At 40.5% G+C, this 16,423-nt stretch overlaps 1 protein-coding gene across 1 annotated transcript; it reads right to left on the reverse strand.

Moving 5' to 3' along the window:
* Nucleotides 1-3,532: 3,532 nt before the first annotated feature.
* Nucleotides 3,533-3,934, reverse strand: LOC110937114 (auxin-responsive protein SAUR21). The gene has a single exon (XM_022179526.2). The coding sequence runs from the start codon at nt 3,929-3,931 to the stop codon at nt 3,632-3,634; it is 300 nt and encodes a 99-aa protein (XP_022035218.1). The 5' UTR covers nt 3,932-3,934; the 3' UTR covers nt 3,533-3,631.
* Nucleotides 3,935-16,423: the final 12,489 nt, after the last annotated feature.

Here is a 16,423-nt window from a genome sequence, read left to right on the forward strand (position 1 = left end):
GATAGTCTTCCCGTGTCAGATTAATGTTTCCAATTTGACCTTCCACTAACCCATAGTACGCGCTCACTAAGGTGTTAAGCAGCTCCATGTGTTCCTTTGCTACTTCCACACTGACCTTTGAAAAGTTTGAAGTGTCGAGCCGTACTGTATTTGGCTTTGATTGCTGACCAGCAGATGATGTATTTCCATAACACGCTTGTTGTTGAGCAGGAGGAGGTGGTTGTAGTGGATTTCCATACATGTCTGTGGTGGGAGCCGACTTAACAGGAACTTGTATTGGATTGCCATACATATCCGTGCTTGTTACAAACGCCGTTTGAAGTGGAGCATGTGAACCGGGTCTTGCAGACGAAGAACTGGAAGTTCCATAATACATCTCAGGATTGCATGGTACAATGGATTTTGCAGAAGAGGTAGTTGGAGTTCCATAATACATTTCAGGATTTTGTGGCACTAGAACTCTTTTTGCTTTTAAGGTTTCCTCCTGATCCTTGTTCTCTAAAAGCTGCACGAAGTCGTTGATGTTTGTAGTAGCCAAAACCCCGTTATACTTCAAAATCTCCAAGAAACTATTCCATTGGGAAGGCAGCGCATCAGCAAACTTCTTCACCACCTCTGCTGAAGTTGTTACTACCCCCAAATTACTCAACTCAGTAAGCAAATGATTAAACCGACTTGTCATGTCTCCCAACGATTCCTTATCCATACATGTGAAGACATCGAATTCTTTCTTGAGTAGATCATGTTGCAGTTGACGTGTTGCTTCATTTCCTACCCCTCTGGTCTTCAACGCGTCCCACAACTTCTTGGTTGTCTTGAAACTGACAAATTAATGGTAGATATCTTTGCTTAATGCCTGAGTAAGAATGGCGTATGCCTTCTTTTCCAGATCATACGTCTTTTTCTGATCTTCAGGAAGATCGGCAAACGTAGCAGTAGATGAAGCGGCAACTTCTATGGCTTGATTGAAATCTGTGGTGAAACGTAACCACAATTCTGTATTTTGCCCAAGCACGTATGTTTTGAACCTCTCAGCCCATCCTGGATATTCATTTAAGTGCATCAACTTTGGAGATCGATTCAAACTTCCGGTTTCGCTTTCGCTCAATAAGATACTTTGAATGCTCGGAGTTTGATTTGATACTAATGCCCATTGGCCGGCTGATATGGCATTGGCTTGTGAAGATGTCAATACGGGGGATTCGGCCCATGAGGGAGATAAACTTGTATTTGTATACTTTCCCCCATCAGGAGCCGGAGTACCCCACCATGAGGGAGAAGAACTTGTATTTCTATAGTTTCCACTATCTAGAGCCGGAGTTCCCCACCAACTCGGATTCATGTTTGTTATTGAAAACCGAATGCCTGAAAATTACAACTCAAACAAACAGTTAAATCACTTTTGCAAACCTACTGTGTAAATTCACAACGTGTCTTGACGAAATAGACTGTTCCACGAAACTGAATTGTAAGCTCTTGGCGAAACAAAAGGTTTGACGAAACAACCTTTTGACTTTTTACGAAACAAAATGATTTTCTTGAGCTCCTTAATTTCGAAATAGGCCCAAAATCACTTTCTGCAAAAACAGTCTACTAATGTGGGCTTTATAATTTACTAAATGAGAGGCCCAATACACACTTAGTTTCTTTTAGGTACCCGTTGGCGAAACAGGAATCAAAAACGTTGGTTTTGGCGAAACAAAATAATTCTTTTAGACTTTCTATTTTGACGAAACAAAAGCTAAAGCTTTTGAATTTGTTTCGTTGAAATTTAATACTTGGGCCCCTCTGTTTCTATGTTTGGCGAAATAGAAAGGCTTTTGCCCTTTTTGGGCTTTGACGAAATAGAATTTTCAGTTGGGCTTTGACGAAATTGGAACAGGTGGCCCAAGTTGTGTTTCGTCAATGAAATAGATGAATAGAATTTTTCTGTTTCGTCGACTCCCTTTTGGCGAATCAGATCACTTTCGTCAAAAGTCTGATTTGTCAAAAAGATGTCAGGGGTTGGTGAACTGATTGACTTTTTCTTCCTAACACAACAGACCCCCTTTCGGCTTACCCACACTGGTTTTCACCAAACAAGTAAGATATGATATAAGTAACCCTTCCCAATGCACAAACAAGTTTCAAATCTTATCCTCAAGGATCAAAACTAAGAAAATATGAGGAACACTTTGAAGATTTTTATGAACACAATAAATTTTCCGGTGAACCTTCAAATTCCGAACATAATATTTTGCTAAAATGTTTAAGAAAAACCCATAACTAACATGTAAACATGAAAAATAAAAAGGTTTTTAACAAAACACCAAGCAAAAACACAAGATTTAACCAGATTTCATGATGTTTTTCCAGAAAAATATAAAGTTTAACACCCGAAAAACAAACCAAGAACACACTCGGTTTTAACAAGGAGAAGAGCCAAGGGCTCTGATACCACTTGTAGGTCCGGCTAGGAGGATCTAGTCGCCTAATCCTTGTGTACAAACCAACCCGGTTGTGCGGAATCCAACCGGAAAGGCAAACCGAGATAGAACAAGCAAATACACGACACGCAATATTCACCGATTAACACCTCTGTATTAATACGTATGAAAGATTCGGTTACAAAGCAATGTTTACAAATATGTTTTGCAAACTCTCTAAAAATCTCGTGTGTGTGTGCTCTCTGTTCTCTCTGTTCTCTCTGTGTTCTCCCTTTCTTATCTTATCCACAGACAGTGTATTTATAGACACAGCACTACGTGACTGAAAGGACTTGGCGAATCACAAACAAAATTGACGAAAAAGAACTATGGTTGACGAAATGGAATGATTGTCAACGAAACACATGTGTTTCGTTGACTCCCTTGTGATTCGTCAAACATGGGCTTGGGCCCAATGGTTGTTTCGCCAAACAGTCAATAGCCCAAGACTTGTTTCTTTGATTCGCTGAATATTGAAGCCCAAATAAAGTGCATGCATGAACATATATCAGATATCCACGTGACTTTGTATTTGTTCAAACATGTGACATCATCATGACATCATCATGATGATGTCATGGTGATGTGGCGTCTCAGGAATCCTCGCGGCTCTCCGTGCTTCGCGTGTCGAACTCTGGGGCACACGACAGAGGAATGCCGTGACGTCGGGCTTGAGCCGAACCTAACCGAGTCGAACCGAGCCAAGTCGAACCGAGTCGAGTCGCGTCCACATATATGTATCAACACTTTCCTTGACCATGGTAATTATATTAATAGAAATTTCAAACAGGAGAACCATTTAAACTGAGTCTGTATTGTTAATAAGTTCGGGACTCGTACACGTGTAACCTTGCCTTTATTTCAATGCTTTTTACAAGGCGGGATCTGGATTAGGTATAAACATCTTCTTATTGTCAGGTTTTATCTAAATGTGAGAGCATGTAATTCTCAGTGTAGCTATCCAGTTAAACCTTTTTAACTAGCTACTAACTCGCTTCTTATTCAAATAAAACCATGTAATAAAAATATAGAATATCATGAACTCGAAAGAATATCCAAATTAAATTTCATTCATCTGGATCAATGATCTAAATTTACAACTATAAATGGTTCCTACTGGTTAGATGTTTACAAAACTGTTGTAGATATAGACAGATGTATACAAGTCAAAATGCTCCCAAACGAGAAGCCAGATCTGTGAATACATCTTCACTACAGGGAATCGTGAGCCCGCCCATTGGATGGTTGTAGCCAAACTCTTCTTCTGCCTGATGCAGTAGCTCCTGAAACGTAGGTTCGCTTAGTAGTGATACAGACACCACAAACCGCTTCTTCTCTTGTTCTCCAACATAAATGGCAAAATAGCCTTTGGGGATGTCCATAGATGCAGGAGTGGTGCTACCATTAGAGAGGGACCGTTTGAGAATTTTTCTTGCTTGAATGATGTGTGGCATACGTATGGCCATGTTTTCAAGGAAGCAAGCATCTGATTTTTGTCCTGTAGTATTGTTGAAACAAGCATATGGTCGACGAAACTGAGCTGTTTCGTCGACTTGATTCCCTTTCGTCGATGTTGATCTGATTCGCCGAGTCTGTTCTGTTAGCCTCCTAATCCAAGATCTCACTCAGCTAAAGCAACCAACAGGTGTGCGGAATCCACCTGATGATCAACCACTGCAGATGAAACACTAGAATGCAAGGATTTGAGAGAGAAATCAAGAATACACTAAGTATTCCTGATGAAGATGAATGACGTCACTCACACAAAGCAGCCGCCAGACAAAACACAATGATTAGGGTTAGGTGCAGAGAATTTCACACAGAATCGCCGCCTTGTCTATTCCATATTAAAGTATATATACAAGGCAAAGCCCGGACTTTCAAGACTAACTAGAAAGCCCGGACATAACAAATACACAAAGAAACTCTGAATTTTGTCCCTATACAAAACTCAGACAAAAGCTACACAACAAAACTCTGACCTAGTACCAAACAAAAAGGTCTGACTAGAGAAATCAACCTAAACCTTGGACAAAATGTCCCTATGATAAACTTGGGACTATCTTTAACAAAAGTACAATAAAGACCCTATAACTTGGGAGACATGCACTTATCACCTAAAGTGCATTAACACATAGTTTCAAAGTAAAACCATGTGTGTTTATATAGGCAGCTGGACACAACAGTGACGAAACATGGGGGCTTATGGCAAAACTACACAAGGTTTGATGAAACTCCATGATTTTTGTCCTGTAGTATTGTTGATTCATGTATGTGGACGCGACTCGACTTATCGCATGTCGGCTCGGGCAACGGCATTCCTCCGTCGTTTTGCTTAAAGATCAAACATGGGCCAAAAGAACAAAGGACGTGATTCAAGTGCTGGACTGAAGCATCTCGGCGAAACACAATTGGGCCCAAGCCCATAATCGGCGAAACAAATATATGGTCGACGAAACTGAGCTGTTTCGTCGACTTGATTCCCTTTCGTCGATGTTGATCTGATTCGCCGAGTCTGTTCTGTTACGTAATGTCTGTGGCTATATATAGTCAGTCTCAGTCTCTGGATAAGAAACAGATGAGACATAAGAACAGAGAGCACACACACACGAGAGAACTTTGAGAGTTTATAGAATACATCTGTAAACATTGAGCTTGTAACTGATCTTTCCATATGTATTAATACAGAGGTGTTAATCGGTGAATATTGTGTGTTGTTTATTTGCGTGTTCTATCTCGGTTTGCCTTTCCGGTTGGATTCCGCACAACCGGGTTGGTTTGTACACAAGGATTAGGCGACTAGATCCTCCTAGCCGGACCTACAAGTTGTATCAGAGCCTTGGCTCTTCTCCTTGTTAAAACCGAGGTGTTCTTGATGTTTTTCGGGTTTTGAAAAGTTTACTTTTTCTGGAAAAACATCTTAAAATCGGGTTTAATCTTGTGTTTTGCTTTGTGTTTTGTTAAAAACCTTGACAAATTAATGTTTATGTGTTAAATATAGGTTTTTATTAAACATTATCATGCAAAACCGCGTTTCGGTAGTGTGTTGGGTCACCGGAAAACTCATAGTTTTACCGGAAAGTTTATAGTGTTCTTCACAACCTTCAAGTGTGCTTCATAAAATTCTACTTTTTGATCCTTAAAATTATATGTGAAACTTGTTTGTGTGTTGGTAAGAGTGATAAGATTAAAATAATACAAACCATACCTTGTTTGGTGAAACAAGCCGAAAGCATGTCTGTTGTGTCAGAAGGATAAGGTCAAGGTGAAAAGGTTTACCAACCCCTGGCACCTTTTGGACGTAACAGACATTTGACAAAACAGAACTTTCCTTTCGCCAAAGAGTAATCGACGAAACCAATTCTGCTTTTCAGTTTCGTGGTTTATTGTTTGGGCCTCATTTCTTTTTCGTCAAAGCCCAAAAGAACTCACCTGTTTCGTCAAGCCCAAATCATAAACCATTAAGGCCTTGTTTCGTCAATTGTGAAGCCGAAACAGAAAATTCTGTTTCGCCGATTCCATAGTGGGCCTCTCTTTCTTCATTAAAAATCCATTTCGCCGTTCACTTGGGCCTTAAATAATCTTGGGCCCGTTTCGAGGTAAAACTGTTTCGTCGTAATTGGGACTTCATATTCTGATTCGTCTCACACTTTGGGCCCGTTTCGTCAAAGATTAAATTTGTTTAATTTGTTTCGTGGAAGGAGTTCTGTTTATTCAAGTCTGTTTCGTAGAAACTTGTTTCGTCGAAACACTTGGAATCTTCAAACAGAAGGTTTGCAATTGTGATTTAACTGTTTGATTTAAGTGTGATTTTTAGGTATTCACTTTACTATATCAAACATGAATCCAAGTTGGTGGGGAACTCCGTCTCCGGATGAGGGAAAGTACAGGAATACTAGTTTATCTCCTCCATGGGCCGAATCTCCCGTATCCACTTCTTCGCAAGCAAATGCTATAACAACCGGTCGATGGGCTTTTGTATCAAATCAGACGCCCAGTATTCAAAGCATTTTATTGAGTGAAAGTGAAACCGGAAGTTTGAATCGACCTCCAAAGTTGATGCACTTAAACGAATATCCGGGATGGGTTGATAGGTTCTACACTTACGTGCTGGGGCAAGATACAGAGTTGTGGTTACGTTTCACCACAGATTTCGATCAAACCATAGAGGTTGCCGCTTCATCCACTGCTACGTTTGCCGATCTTCCTGAAGATCAGAAAAAGACGTATGATCTGGAAAAGAAAGCATACGCTATTCTTACTCAGGCGCTAAGCAAAGATATTTACCATCAGTTTGTCAGTTTCAAGACAACGAAGAAATTGTGGGATGCGTTGAAGACCAGAGGGGTAGGAAATGAAGCAACACGCCAATTGCGACACGACTTACTCAAGAAAGAATTTGATGGCTTCACGTGTATGGATAAGGAATCGTTGGGAGACATGACAAGTCGGTTTTATCACTTGCTTACAGAGTTGGGTAATTTTGGGGTTGTGACGACTCCAGTGGAGGTAGTGAAGAAGTTTGCAGATGCGTTACCACCCCAGTGGAATAGTTTCTTGGAAATTCTGAAATACAATGGGGTTTTGGCTACAACAAACATCAACGACTTCGTGCAGCTTTTAGAGAACAAAGATTAGGAAGAAACTCTGAAGGCAAAGAAGGTTCCAGTTCCACAAAATCCAGAGATGTATTATGGAACCTCCAGCACCTCTTCTGCAAGACCAGTGTCTCATGCTCCTCTTCAGACGACATTTGTCATGAGCACAGATCTTTATGGCAATCAGATACCGGTTCCTGTTAAGCCAGCTCCGACAACAGATTTGTATGGAAATCCTCTACAGCCGGTTCCTCAACAGCAAGTCTATCGGCCATCTACCGTAGCGACTGATCTATATGGGAATCCACTTCCTGCTCAACAACAAGCATGTTATGGAAGTACATCATCTGCTGGTCAGCAATCAAAGCCAAATACAGTATGGCTCGACACTTCAAGCTTTTCAAAAGTCAGTGTGGAAGTAGCAAAGGAACACATGGAGCTGCTTAACACTTTAGTGAGTGCGTACTGTGGGTTAGTGGAAGGTCAGATTGGCAACATTAATCTGACTCAAGAAGACTATCTGCAGATTGACAAGGAAGAGATGGATTTGATGGACATCAAGTGGGCCTTTGCGAGTGCTGTGAGGAGGGCAAAGGATTGCATGGAAAGAACTGGCAGAACCAGCTTGGAAAGCAAGAAAGACACCAAGTATGGTTTCGATAAACAGGCAGTAAAGCGCTTCAATTGTGGTGAACGGGGTCATTTTAAAAGGGAGTGTACAAGGCCAGCACAGCATGGGAACAAGAATCCCTTCGGAAATCAAGGCAATCAGCAGAGTCAAAGCAGGAACAATGAGCGTACGTTGATACCTGTCAACAACCAAAGTCAGGCGGGACCATCAAATGCCAACCAGGCACTTGTGGTTCAAGTAGATGAAGGTTGTGATTGGTCAATTCAGTTGAGTAGTGATGCTCCGGATGGAACATCCTGTTTTGCTGAAGTTGTTAAGGATTTAACTCACGCCAGTGGTGGAGAATCTTCCGCCAATGGTGGTGAATCTTCTGAGGATGAAGACTCTTCTGGTTACAGTAGAAGTTCGGATGAAGAATCCTCAAGTTCAGGCGATGATCATGTGGGTGAGACAACATGTGCGTCAGTTGATGCAGATATTGATGAGCTTTTGGAGGAAGCTGCAGCAGGAACTGATAGAAGATCTATTTTGGTGGATCAAGCTGCTTATTCTTCGTCTTCTCTCCATTCAGCCTTTATGGCTAATGTCGACAGTTCATCAAGTCAGGTATGTATCGATGAACCCACTGCTGTTATGTGTGATAATTGTGATAGTTTGCATGTTAAATGTGCTGATTTAGAAGCAAACATGTCTGAGTTGCAAGGCAAACATGATGCTTTACAAGCTAGTTTGTTTGACTTGCAAGACAAACATGTTTCATTGAACACTAAGTGGTGTGACTTGCAAAGCAAACACCAGGCTTTGCAAGAGAAATATGATGTGACGTTTATCCACAACCAGAAGTTGACCGTGGATCTTTCAAAGTGCACTGAAGCCAACATGTTTTATGAAAACCATGAGAAAGAGTTTAAATCGGTAATTGAGAAATTAAAGAAAGATAAAACCGAGTTAACAAAAATGGTTTCCAGAAAACAAACTGACATTAATTTGTATATAACTCGCCTTGAGATAATGCAAAAAGAAATGGCTTGTGTGAAACTGAAAGTGAGGCGATCCAGCTTAAGCTAGACAGTTATTTGAGCTCTAGCTATGTGTTGGATCACATCATTGACGTTCAGAAAGAGAAACGGGATGTCACATGCATAGGTTACAAGAAATGTCCACCACCAGTGAGACACAATTATGATGCCATGCCTGACGAGGAGGATAGAACTTTCTTTGAACCATTTGTTCCTTTAGACGTTAAGGAATTTGCAACAGGACTAGGATACAAGAAAGAAGTATCATCAGATTCAGATGTATCAGCAGATACATGTGTGTCTTCTGCTGAACTGAATCAGGATCCTCCAGTCATTATTGAGGATGTATGTTGATTCTTCTGATGATGAATCCGATGATACTGACTTAGCAAACTCTGATACGGAAATCAAAGAAGAGGACATACCTCTTGAGAATCATATTCTATGTGATCCTCCTGCAAAACCCGCTAAGACTGTTGCAATCAAGTCCTCGTCTGCAAAAGAGTCGGAGAGTGTGAATTTGCTGTACACTCTTGTTGGTGATGATAAAATTTATTCGGATAAAGATTTTCCTATCAAGAATGTTAATCAATCTTTAATAAGTAAAGTCTTTGAAAATTCGACAAGTAAGTTTTTGGGAAAGACAGGAACACATGTTACAGTAACACAGTGCCCTCCTATTCCAAAGGCTGAAGTACGAAAACAATACGGAAATCAGAAATTACCAATAGTGCAAAAACAGCAAAATCATACCAAACCCAAAGGAAAATTACCGGCTCAAGGTCAAAAGAAGCCGAAGCAAAAGAAGAACAAGAATGTGAACTTTGTGAAATCAAAAGGAACGGACAAAATCGAAACTTTTGAAAACAAATCTAACTTGGATTTTGTTAAACAAGCAAAAGTATTGAAAAGAAATGAACAGAGCAGTTCAAAACCTAGTACCTCGGGATCACAAAGTTCATCATCATCGGCAAGACGATCACATGATACTTCGGGGTTTTTTGAACGAAGATCATGTTTTGAATGTGGTGAAATTGGACATATAATTCGAAATTGTCCATATCTTCATAAACAAAAAGGCAAAGTTGATGATCCCCGTGACCAAATTGACCGTAAGCGATCCATTTCAACAAAATTAGATCCCCGTCTTGTAAAAGAAAGGGAAAAGAAACAGAAACGCCAACAGGTCAAGAAAATTGAAAAGGCAATTAAAACCGAAGTGGTTAACAAAACAATTGTTTCTGTCAAACCAGACAATTCAAAAACTTCAGACAACCATGAAGTTAAAATTTTAAAGAATAATACTGGTAAAACAAAACAGACCTGGAAACCAAAAACGGTTGTTGAATCAGGGGGATCATCACAATTTACGAATCATCAACGAATAGAAGTTATTGTTGTTGATGAAAATGGAAGACCCAAGACCACAATGGCTTGGGTCCCCATCTCCAACTAATCAATTGAGTTCATGTGCAGGGTGTTCCTGGAGGAACTATCAGTAGTCATTGGATTGTTGATAGTGGGGCATCCAGGCACAAGACAGGCAACATGAAGCTTCTCTACGACGTCAAATCTATTAGAGTAGGTTATGTTGCTTTTGCTGGAGATAAGGGCGGATATATTACGGGTGAAGGAATGATATCCAACGGGATTGTTAGCTTTGACAAGATAAACTTTGTACAATAACTTGGTCACAATCTTCTCAGCGTTTCTCAAATCTGTGATAAGCAGTTCTCAGTATACTTTGATGCTAATGGATGTTATGTGCTGAAGCCGGGCATCAAAATTCCAAAAGAATGGATTCTCTTATCAGCTCCAAGGAAAAATGATTTGTATGTCCTTGATATGAGCCAAGCTAGTACTACCTCTGCACAAGCAACTTGTTTCGTTTCCAAAGCCACAGAAAAAGACTCAATCTCTTGGCACAGAAGAATGGGTCACATTCACTTACGCAAAAATGAATCATTTGGTGTCAAATGAATTGGTGAATGGTGTTCCTCTTAAAAACTTCCATCTTCAAGACGTCTGTGTTTCGTGACAGAAAGGAAAACAAACGAAGAAGCGACACCCTACAAAGAAGATCAACAAGGTGGCAGTTCCTCTTGAACGTTTGCACATGGATTTGTTCGGTCCTATCAAGCATAAAAGCATCCAGAATGATCAATATTGCCTTGTGATAACTGATGATTATTCAAGATTTTCTTGGGTGGCGTTCATGGCACACAAGAGTGAAACCTTTGGTATTATCAAAAACTTGATCATTCAGATTGAGAATTTGTATAAATTGAAGGTTAGGCGGATAAGCAGCGACAATGGTACTGAATTTAAAAATCATGCCATGGCGGAGTTTTGCACATCAAAAGGCATTCTTCATGAATTTAGTGCAGCTTATACTCCTCAACAGAATGGTGTCGCTGAACGTAAGAACCACACATTGATCGAGACTGCTAGGACTATGTTGGTAGACTCGCAGTTGCCCATTCCATTCTGGAGTGAAGCTGTGGCCTCTGCATGTTACACGTTGAACCGAGTCCTTACAGTCAAAAGGCACAACAAGACCTGCTTTGAGCTTCTTCACAAACAGAAACCAGATTTATCATATCTTGAACAGTTTGGAGCTCCGTGCACAATAATCGATCCTAATGGAAAGTTTGGGGCAAAAGCAATTGAGGGATACTTTCTTGGGTATGCCACCCCAAACTTAAGAGTCTGGAATCTAGAGACGAAAAGGGTCGAGGAATGGTCTGAGGTCAGAGTACAAAGGCATACATTGCCAGTCAAATGTCCTGGTCAGCCTTGGATGTTTGAGTACGATGACTTTTTCAATTCGATCAATGTTGAAGCAGTTGAAGAAAATGCTGCGGCAAGGATGTTTTTCGAGAGTGACAATGCAACAGTTTCACCGGTGGTTCGTCCAATTCTTGTCGATCAAGAACCATCTTCAGTGAACAACAATGCTCTCGACAATGAGGATTTTCACGATGCTACCGAATTGAACGAATCTTCAGAGGATGATGAATTTCTAGATGCAGATCAAGAAGCTCCAACAACAGCAGTTCATGGTACTTCAGAGGGTACTCCTCCAGTGGATGCCCCTAGAACAGCTGAAGCTACTGCATCATCCTCTTCGTCAATTCCGGGCATTGATTTAGTTATTGATCTCAATTTCAACAATCTGGGTATAAATATTCCGGTTCAAGATAATCCAGAAACAAGGATCCACAATACCCATCCTCAACAAAACATCATCGGAAATGTACAAAGTGGCATTCAAACAAGAAACATGTTGCGGAACAACAACAATGCAGGGTTGTATGCAGCTATTCGAGAATCCGAGCAACAAAATGATTGGTCTTTTGCGTGTTATGTTTCACAGGAATAGCCAAGAACTTGGAAAGAAGCTATGAAAGATAACTCTTGGGTTGAAGCAATGCAGGAAGAACTGCAATAATTCCAGAAGCTTGGTGTCTGGAAACTCGTAGAGAAACCTGCTGGTTACAAGAAGATTGGTACCCGTTGGGTGTTCAAATGCAAAAAGAATGACCGTGGAGTTGTTATCCGAAACAAAGCACGTTTAGTCGTTCAAGGTTTTCGTCGGATAGAAGGGATCGACTACAATGAAGTTTATACACCTGTTGCACGTCTGGAAGCAATTCGGATCTTTCTGGCTTATGCCTCATTCAAAGGATTCAAGGTTTACCAGATGGACGTCAAAAGTGCATTCTTACATGGTGTGGTGGAAGAAGAGGTGTACATCGAACAACCTCCAGGTTTTGAAAATCCTATCCATCCCGATCGGGTTTGGTTGCTCAACAAAGCTCTCTATGGTCTACATCAAGCACCGCGAGCTTGGTACGCAACCTTATCTAATTATCTGCTGGAGAATGGTTTTCGCAGAGGTCTTATCGACTGTACTCTTTTCATCAAAGAACAAGATGGAGATCTTCTTCTGGTAGAGGTATACGTTGATGATATTATTTTTGGTTCTACTAATGATGTTTTGTGTAGGAATTTCGAGCGCATTATGCAGGATAAATTCGAGATGAGTGCTATGGGGGGAATGACCTTCTTTTTGGGCCTACAAGTGCAACAAACTGAGTCTGGGATATTCATCCATCAGACTAAATATGTGGGCGACATCTTGAGCCGGTTCCAGATGTCTGATGCAACGCCCATTGGTACCCCACTGCCACAAAAGCACGGAATTACCCTAGACTTGAAGGGTGAAGCTGTTAGCCCCTCATACTACCGCGCGATGATCGGATCTCTTATGTACCTCACAGCATCAAGACCAGATATAATGTACCCAACGTGCCTGCTTGCCAGATATCAAGTGAACCCGAAGGCCTCACATCTTGCAGCTGTCAAAAGGGTTTTTCGTTATTTGAAGGGTTGCCCTGACACCGGTCTATGGTACCCTAGGGATAATAACTTTGACTTGATCGCTCTCAGTGATTCTGATTTTGGCGGATGCAAAATCGACGGCAAATCCACAACGGGTGGATGTCAGTTTTTGGGAAATCGCCTAGTCACATGGCAGTGCAAGAAGCAGACATGCGTCGCTACATCAACATGCGAAGCTGAATACATTGCTGCCTCAAGTTGTTGCTCCCAAGTTCTTTGGATCCAACAACAATTACGCGACTACGGTTTTGAATTCCTAACTACTCCTATTTACATTGATAATTCTGCTGCATTACAGATCACTAGAAATCCTGTGCAGCACTCAAAGACCAAACACATCGAAATCAAGTATCACTTCATACGTGATTGCTTTGAGAAAAGGCTAATCGATGTTGTTAAGGTCCACACCGATGACCAACGTGCCGACCTTTTTACCAAAGCATTTGACAAATCAAGATTTGACTTTTTATTATTGGTAAACGGCATTAAGGTCAAGCAAGAGTAAAACCAACATCGGAAAATCATTTTTGTAAATACCTTTGTGTTTTAAATTTGTCTTGGTTTATTGATTTTAGGGGGAGTAAATCCAAACTTGAAAATCCAAAAACATCGAAAAATTCCAAAAACACAAAAACAATAGAAAAACAAAAATGAGTTTCCTGGCGAGCAAAAGAGAATATGATAGTACATCAGTGGTCTATTCAAACCTCTTTAAACCCTTAAATGAAAAACGATAAGCAGCTCTATATAAGATGTATCGGTAGGCTCACAATCATTTTAAAGTGTGCAGGGTGATATAAATCTTAAATTAACTGAAGACCAGGTGGGAACCATTCATTGGCATATGGTCTTAGTACCGAAATTTCGTTTGATAGATTGCCGAGGTTCTGAGATATTCGGTCTTTATGCTGCTTATCATCTGGGTATCATGGTTGTATCTTTTACCGAAAAAAATAACGGGGATGCAAGTCTAGATCTTCCATGATACTATACATACGTGTACATACTGCATACGACCTCAATAAGTGATCAACAATCACATGTCCAAACAAATAAGTGATAAAATATCACATTTATCCGGGAGTCAAGTTCGTCTCTCTGCTGTACGAAAGTACTGACCTGTTCACGGACTTGCTCCTCTGTCCTCATGCATATGAAAATCAAGTTCCTCATCAATAAGTGATTCTATCACATAGGGCTTGTTTTCAAATCAACATAAGTGAGTTTCTCACATCATATACGGTCAAACAGATGATAATCGGTATACTCACCGGTAAGATGAACCCTCGTGCATACCTTGATACGAGAATGTGTCGTGATGTGGATGAACACCGGTAGGTAAGTATAAATCATACCTAAACGTATCCCCTCGCCATGATTACATCTGATAAGTTGAGCTTAAGTGGACAACAATACCGATAATTGTTATAGGATGCTTATCTTAATGTTAATTAATTGAACAACAAGAATGTCTGTAAAAAGATTCTCTTACCCTCGAAACTCGCAAAAAGAATGTCTGTAAATATTTATTTACTGCTTTCAGTCTTTACATTTGAAATATTCAAAAATACCAAAAAGATTTTAGGTGTGTTTTAATATAAACTTTCTAAAAGCCAAAAATATTTTATTTCTATTTTATTTTCGATCGTACGATGTTGGAGCTCGAGTCTTCGTTACCTGAAACCTCTGGCAGAAAACCAAAGTGACTAAATCTTCATAAACGGTCAAAAATTTGCAAGTTTTTGAAAGTTAAAACTGAAATTGACAAATTGGTTAAACTTTCAAACTGTCGGACGGTAGTTGATTGAAATATGGTCACATGTGTGTCGCTTGTTTATGTTAACTATTTTCCAAGCAGTTGTTCTCATTACGCGTTTAGATTTCTTGCATGTGCAGATTCTAAAGGCAAGGAGAACATGGTCGATGACAAGCTTCGGAATGAAGACACGACGTGAAGGCACTCAAATGATGAAGATGATCGAGTTGCCGCTGACCATCATCAATACCACAAGGATCTCAAGTTATAAAGATCAAGTCGTTCATGAGCATAACTCAAGGGGGAGCTTATGTTAAGGGGGAGTTTGTCAACACACTTCATACATAAAACAGGGAGTTTGTTGATACACTTTCTGCTTTCAAGACGTGAAGACCAAGGGGGAGTTTGTTGATACATGTATGTGGACGCGACTCGACGTGTCGCATGTCGGCTCGGGCAACGGCATTCCTCCGTCGTTTTGCTTAAAGATCAAACATGGGCCAAAAGAACAAAGGACTTGAATTTAATCTTGGGCTAAACATATCAGTGATTGAAGTGCTGGACTGAAGCATCTCGGCGAAACACAATTGGGCCCAAGCCCATAATCGGTGAAACAAGCATATGGTCGACGAAATTGAGCTGTTTCGTCGACTTGATTCCCTTTCGTCGATGTTGATCTGATTCGCCGAGTCTGTTCTGTTTCGTAGTGTCTGTGGCTATATATAGTCAGTCTCTGGATAAGAAACAGATGAGACACAAGAACAGAGAGCACATATACACACGAGAGAACTTTGAGAGTTTATAGAATACATCTGTAAACATTGAGCTTGTAACTGATCTTTTCATACGTATTAATACAGAGGTGTTAATCGGTGAGTATTGTGTGTTGTTTATTTGCGTGTTCTATTTCTGTTTGCCTTTCCGGTTGGATTCCGCACAACCGGGTTGGTTTGTACACAAGAATTAGGCGACTAGATCCTCCTAGCCGGACCTACAAGTATGGTGAAACTCCTAGGAGTTTCATCACAACACAAGTTTCGTCATGGATAAACTTGAAGTTTCACCATGGTTTTGTCCTTTAGCATGATGAAACTTAGAGTTTCATGATGGTTTTGTCCTTTAGCTTGGTGAAACTCTAGGAGTTTCATCATGGAGTTTCCCCATGCACTAGATGACGAAACTTGGAGTTTCATCACAAAGGGAGTTTCCCCATATGAGTGCTCGACGAAACTTGGGAGTTTCGTCGAGGGCTGCCAAACATGGATATGATGCAAACTGTATGCAACATGCATTGTTCATTTATACATTACAAAACAAATGAGACAAACTTGTCGGACCCAAGTAGGATAGGAGGATATCCGACTTGGTCGTCATTCCGTTAAAGTGTCGAACCGAACGTGCCGCGTCCACACAAAAGTGTATCAACAGTTTTGCAATACCAAGAACCTCCAGTAAACGTTCTTTGGATGTCTCGTCCAGGTTGATCATTACATATGACATGCGAACTTTTAGAACATCTCCTTTAAATCATATCTTTGTACATGTAGTCA

This window comes from Helianthus annuus, chromosome 6 (genome assembly GCF_002127325.2).
Source record: "Helianthus annuus cultivar XRQ/B chromosome 6, HanXRQr2.0-SUNRISE, whole genome shotgun sequence".
Lineage (NCBI taxonomy): Eukaryota > Viridiplantae > Streptophyta > Magnoliopsida > Asterales > Asteraceae > Helianthus > Helianthus annuus.

Excerpts from the sequence above, each read along its gene's own strand:
- LOC110937114 (XM_022179526.2), bottom strand. The coding sequence starts at position 3,931 with ATGGCCATACGTATGCCACACATCATTCAAGCAAGAAAAATTCTCAAA.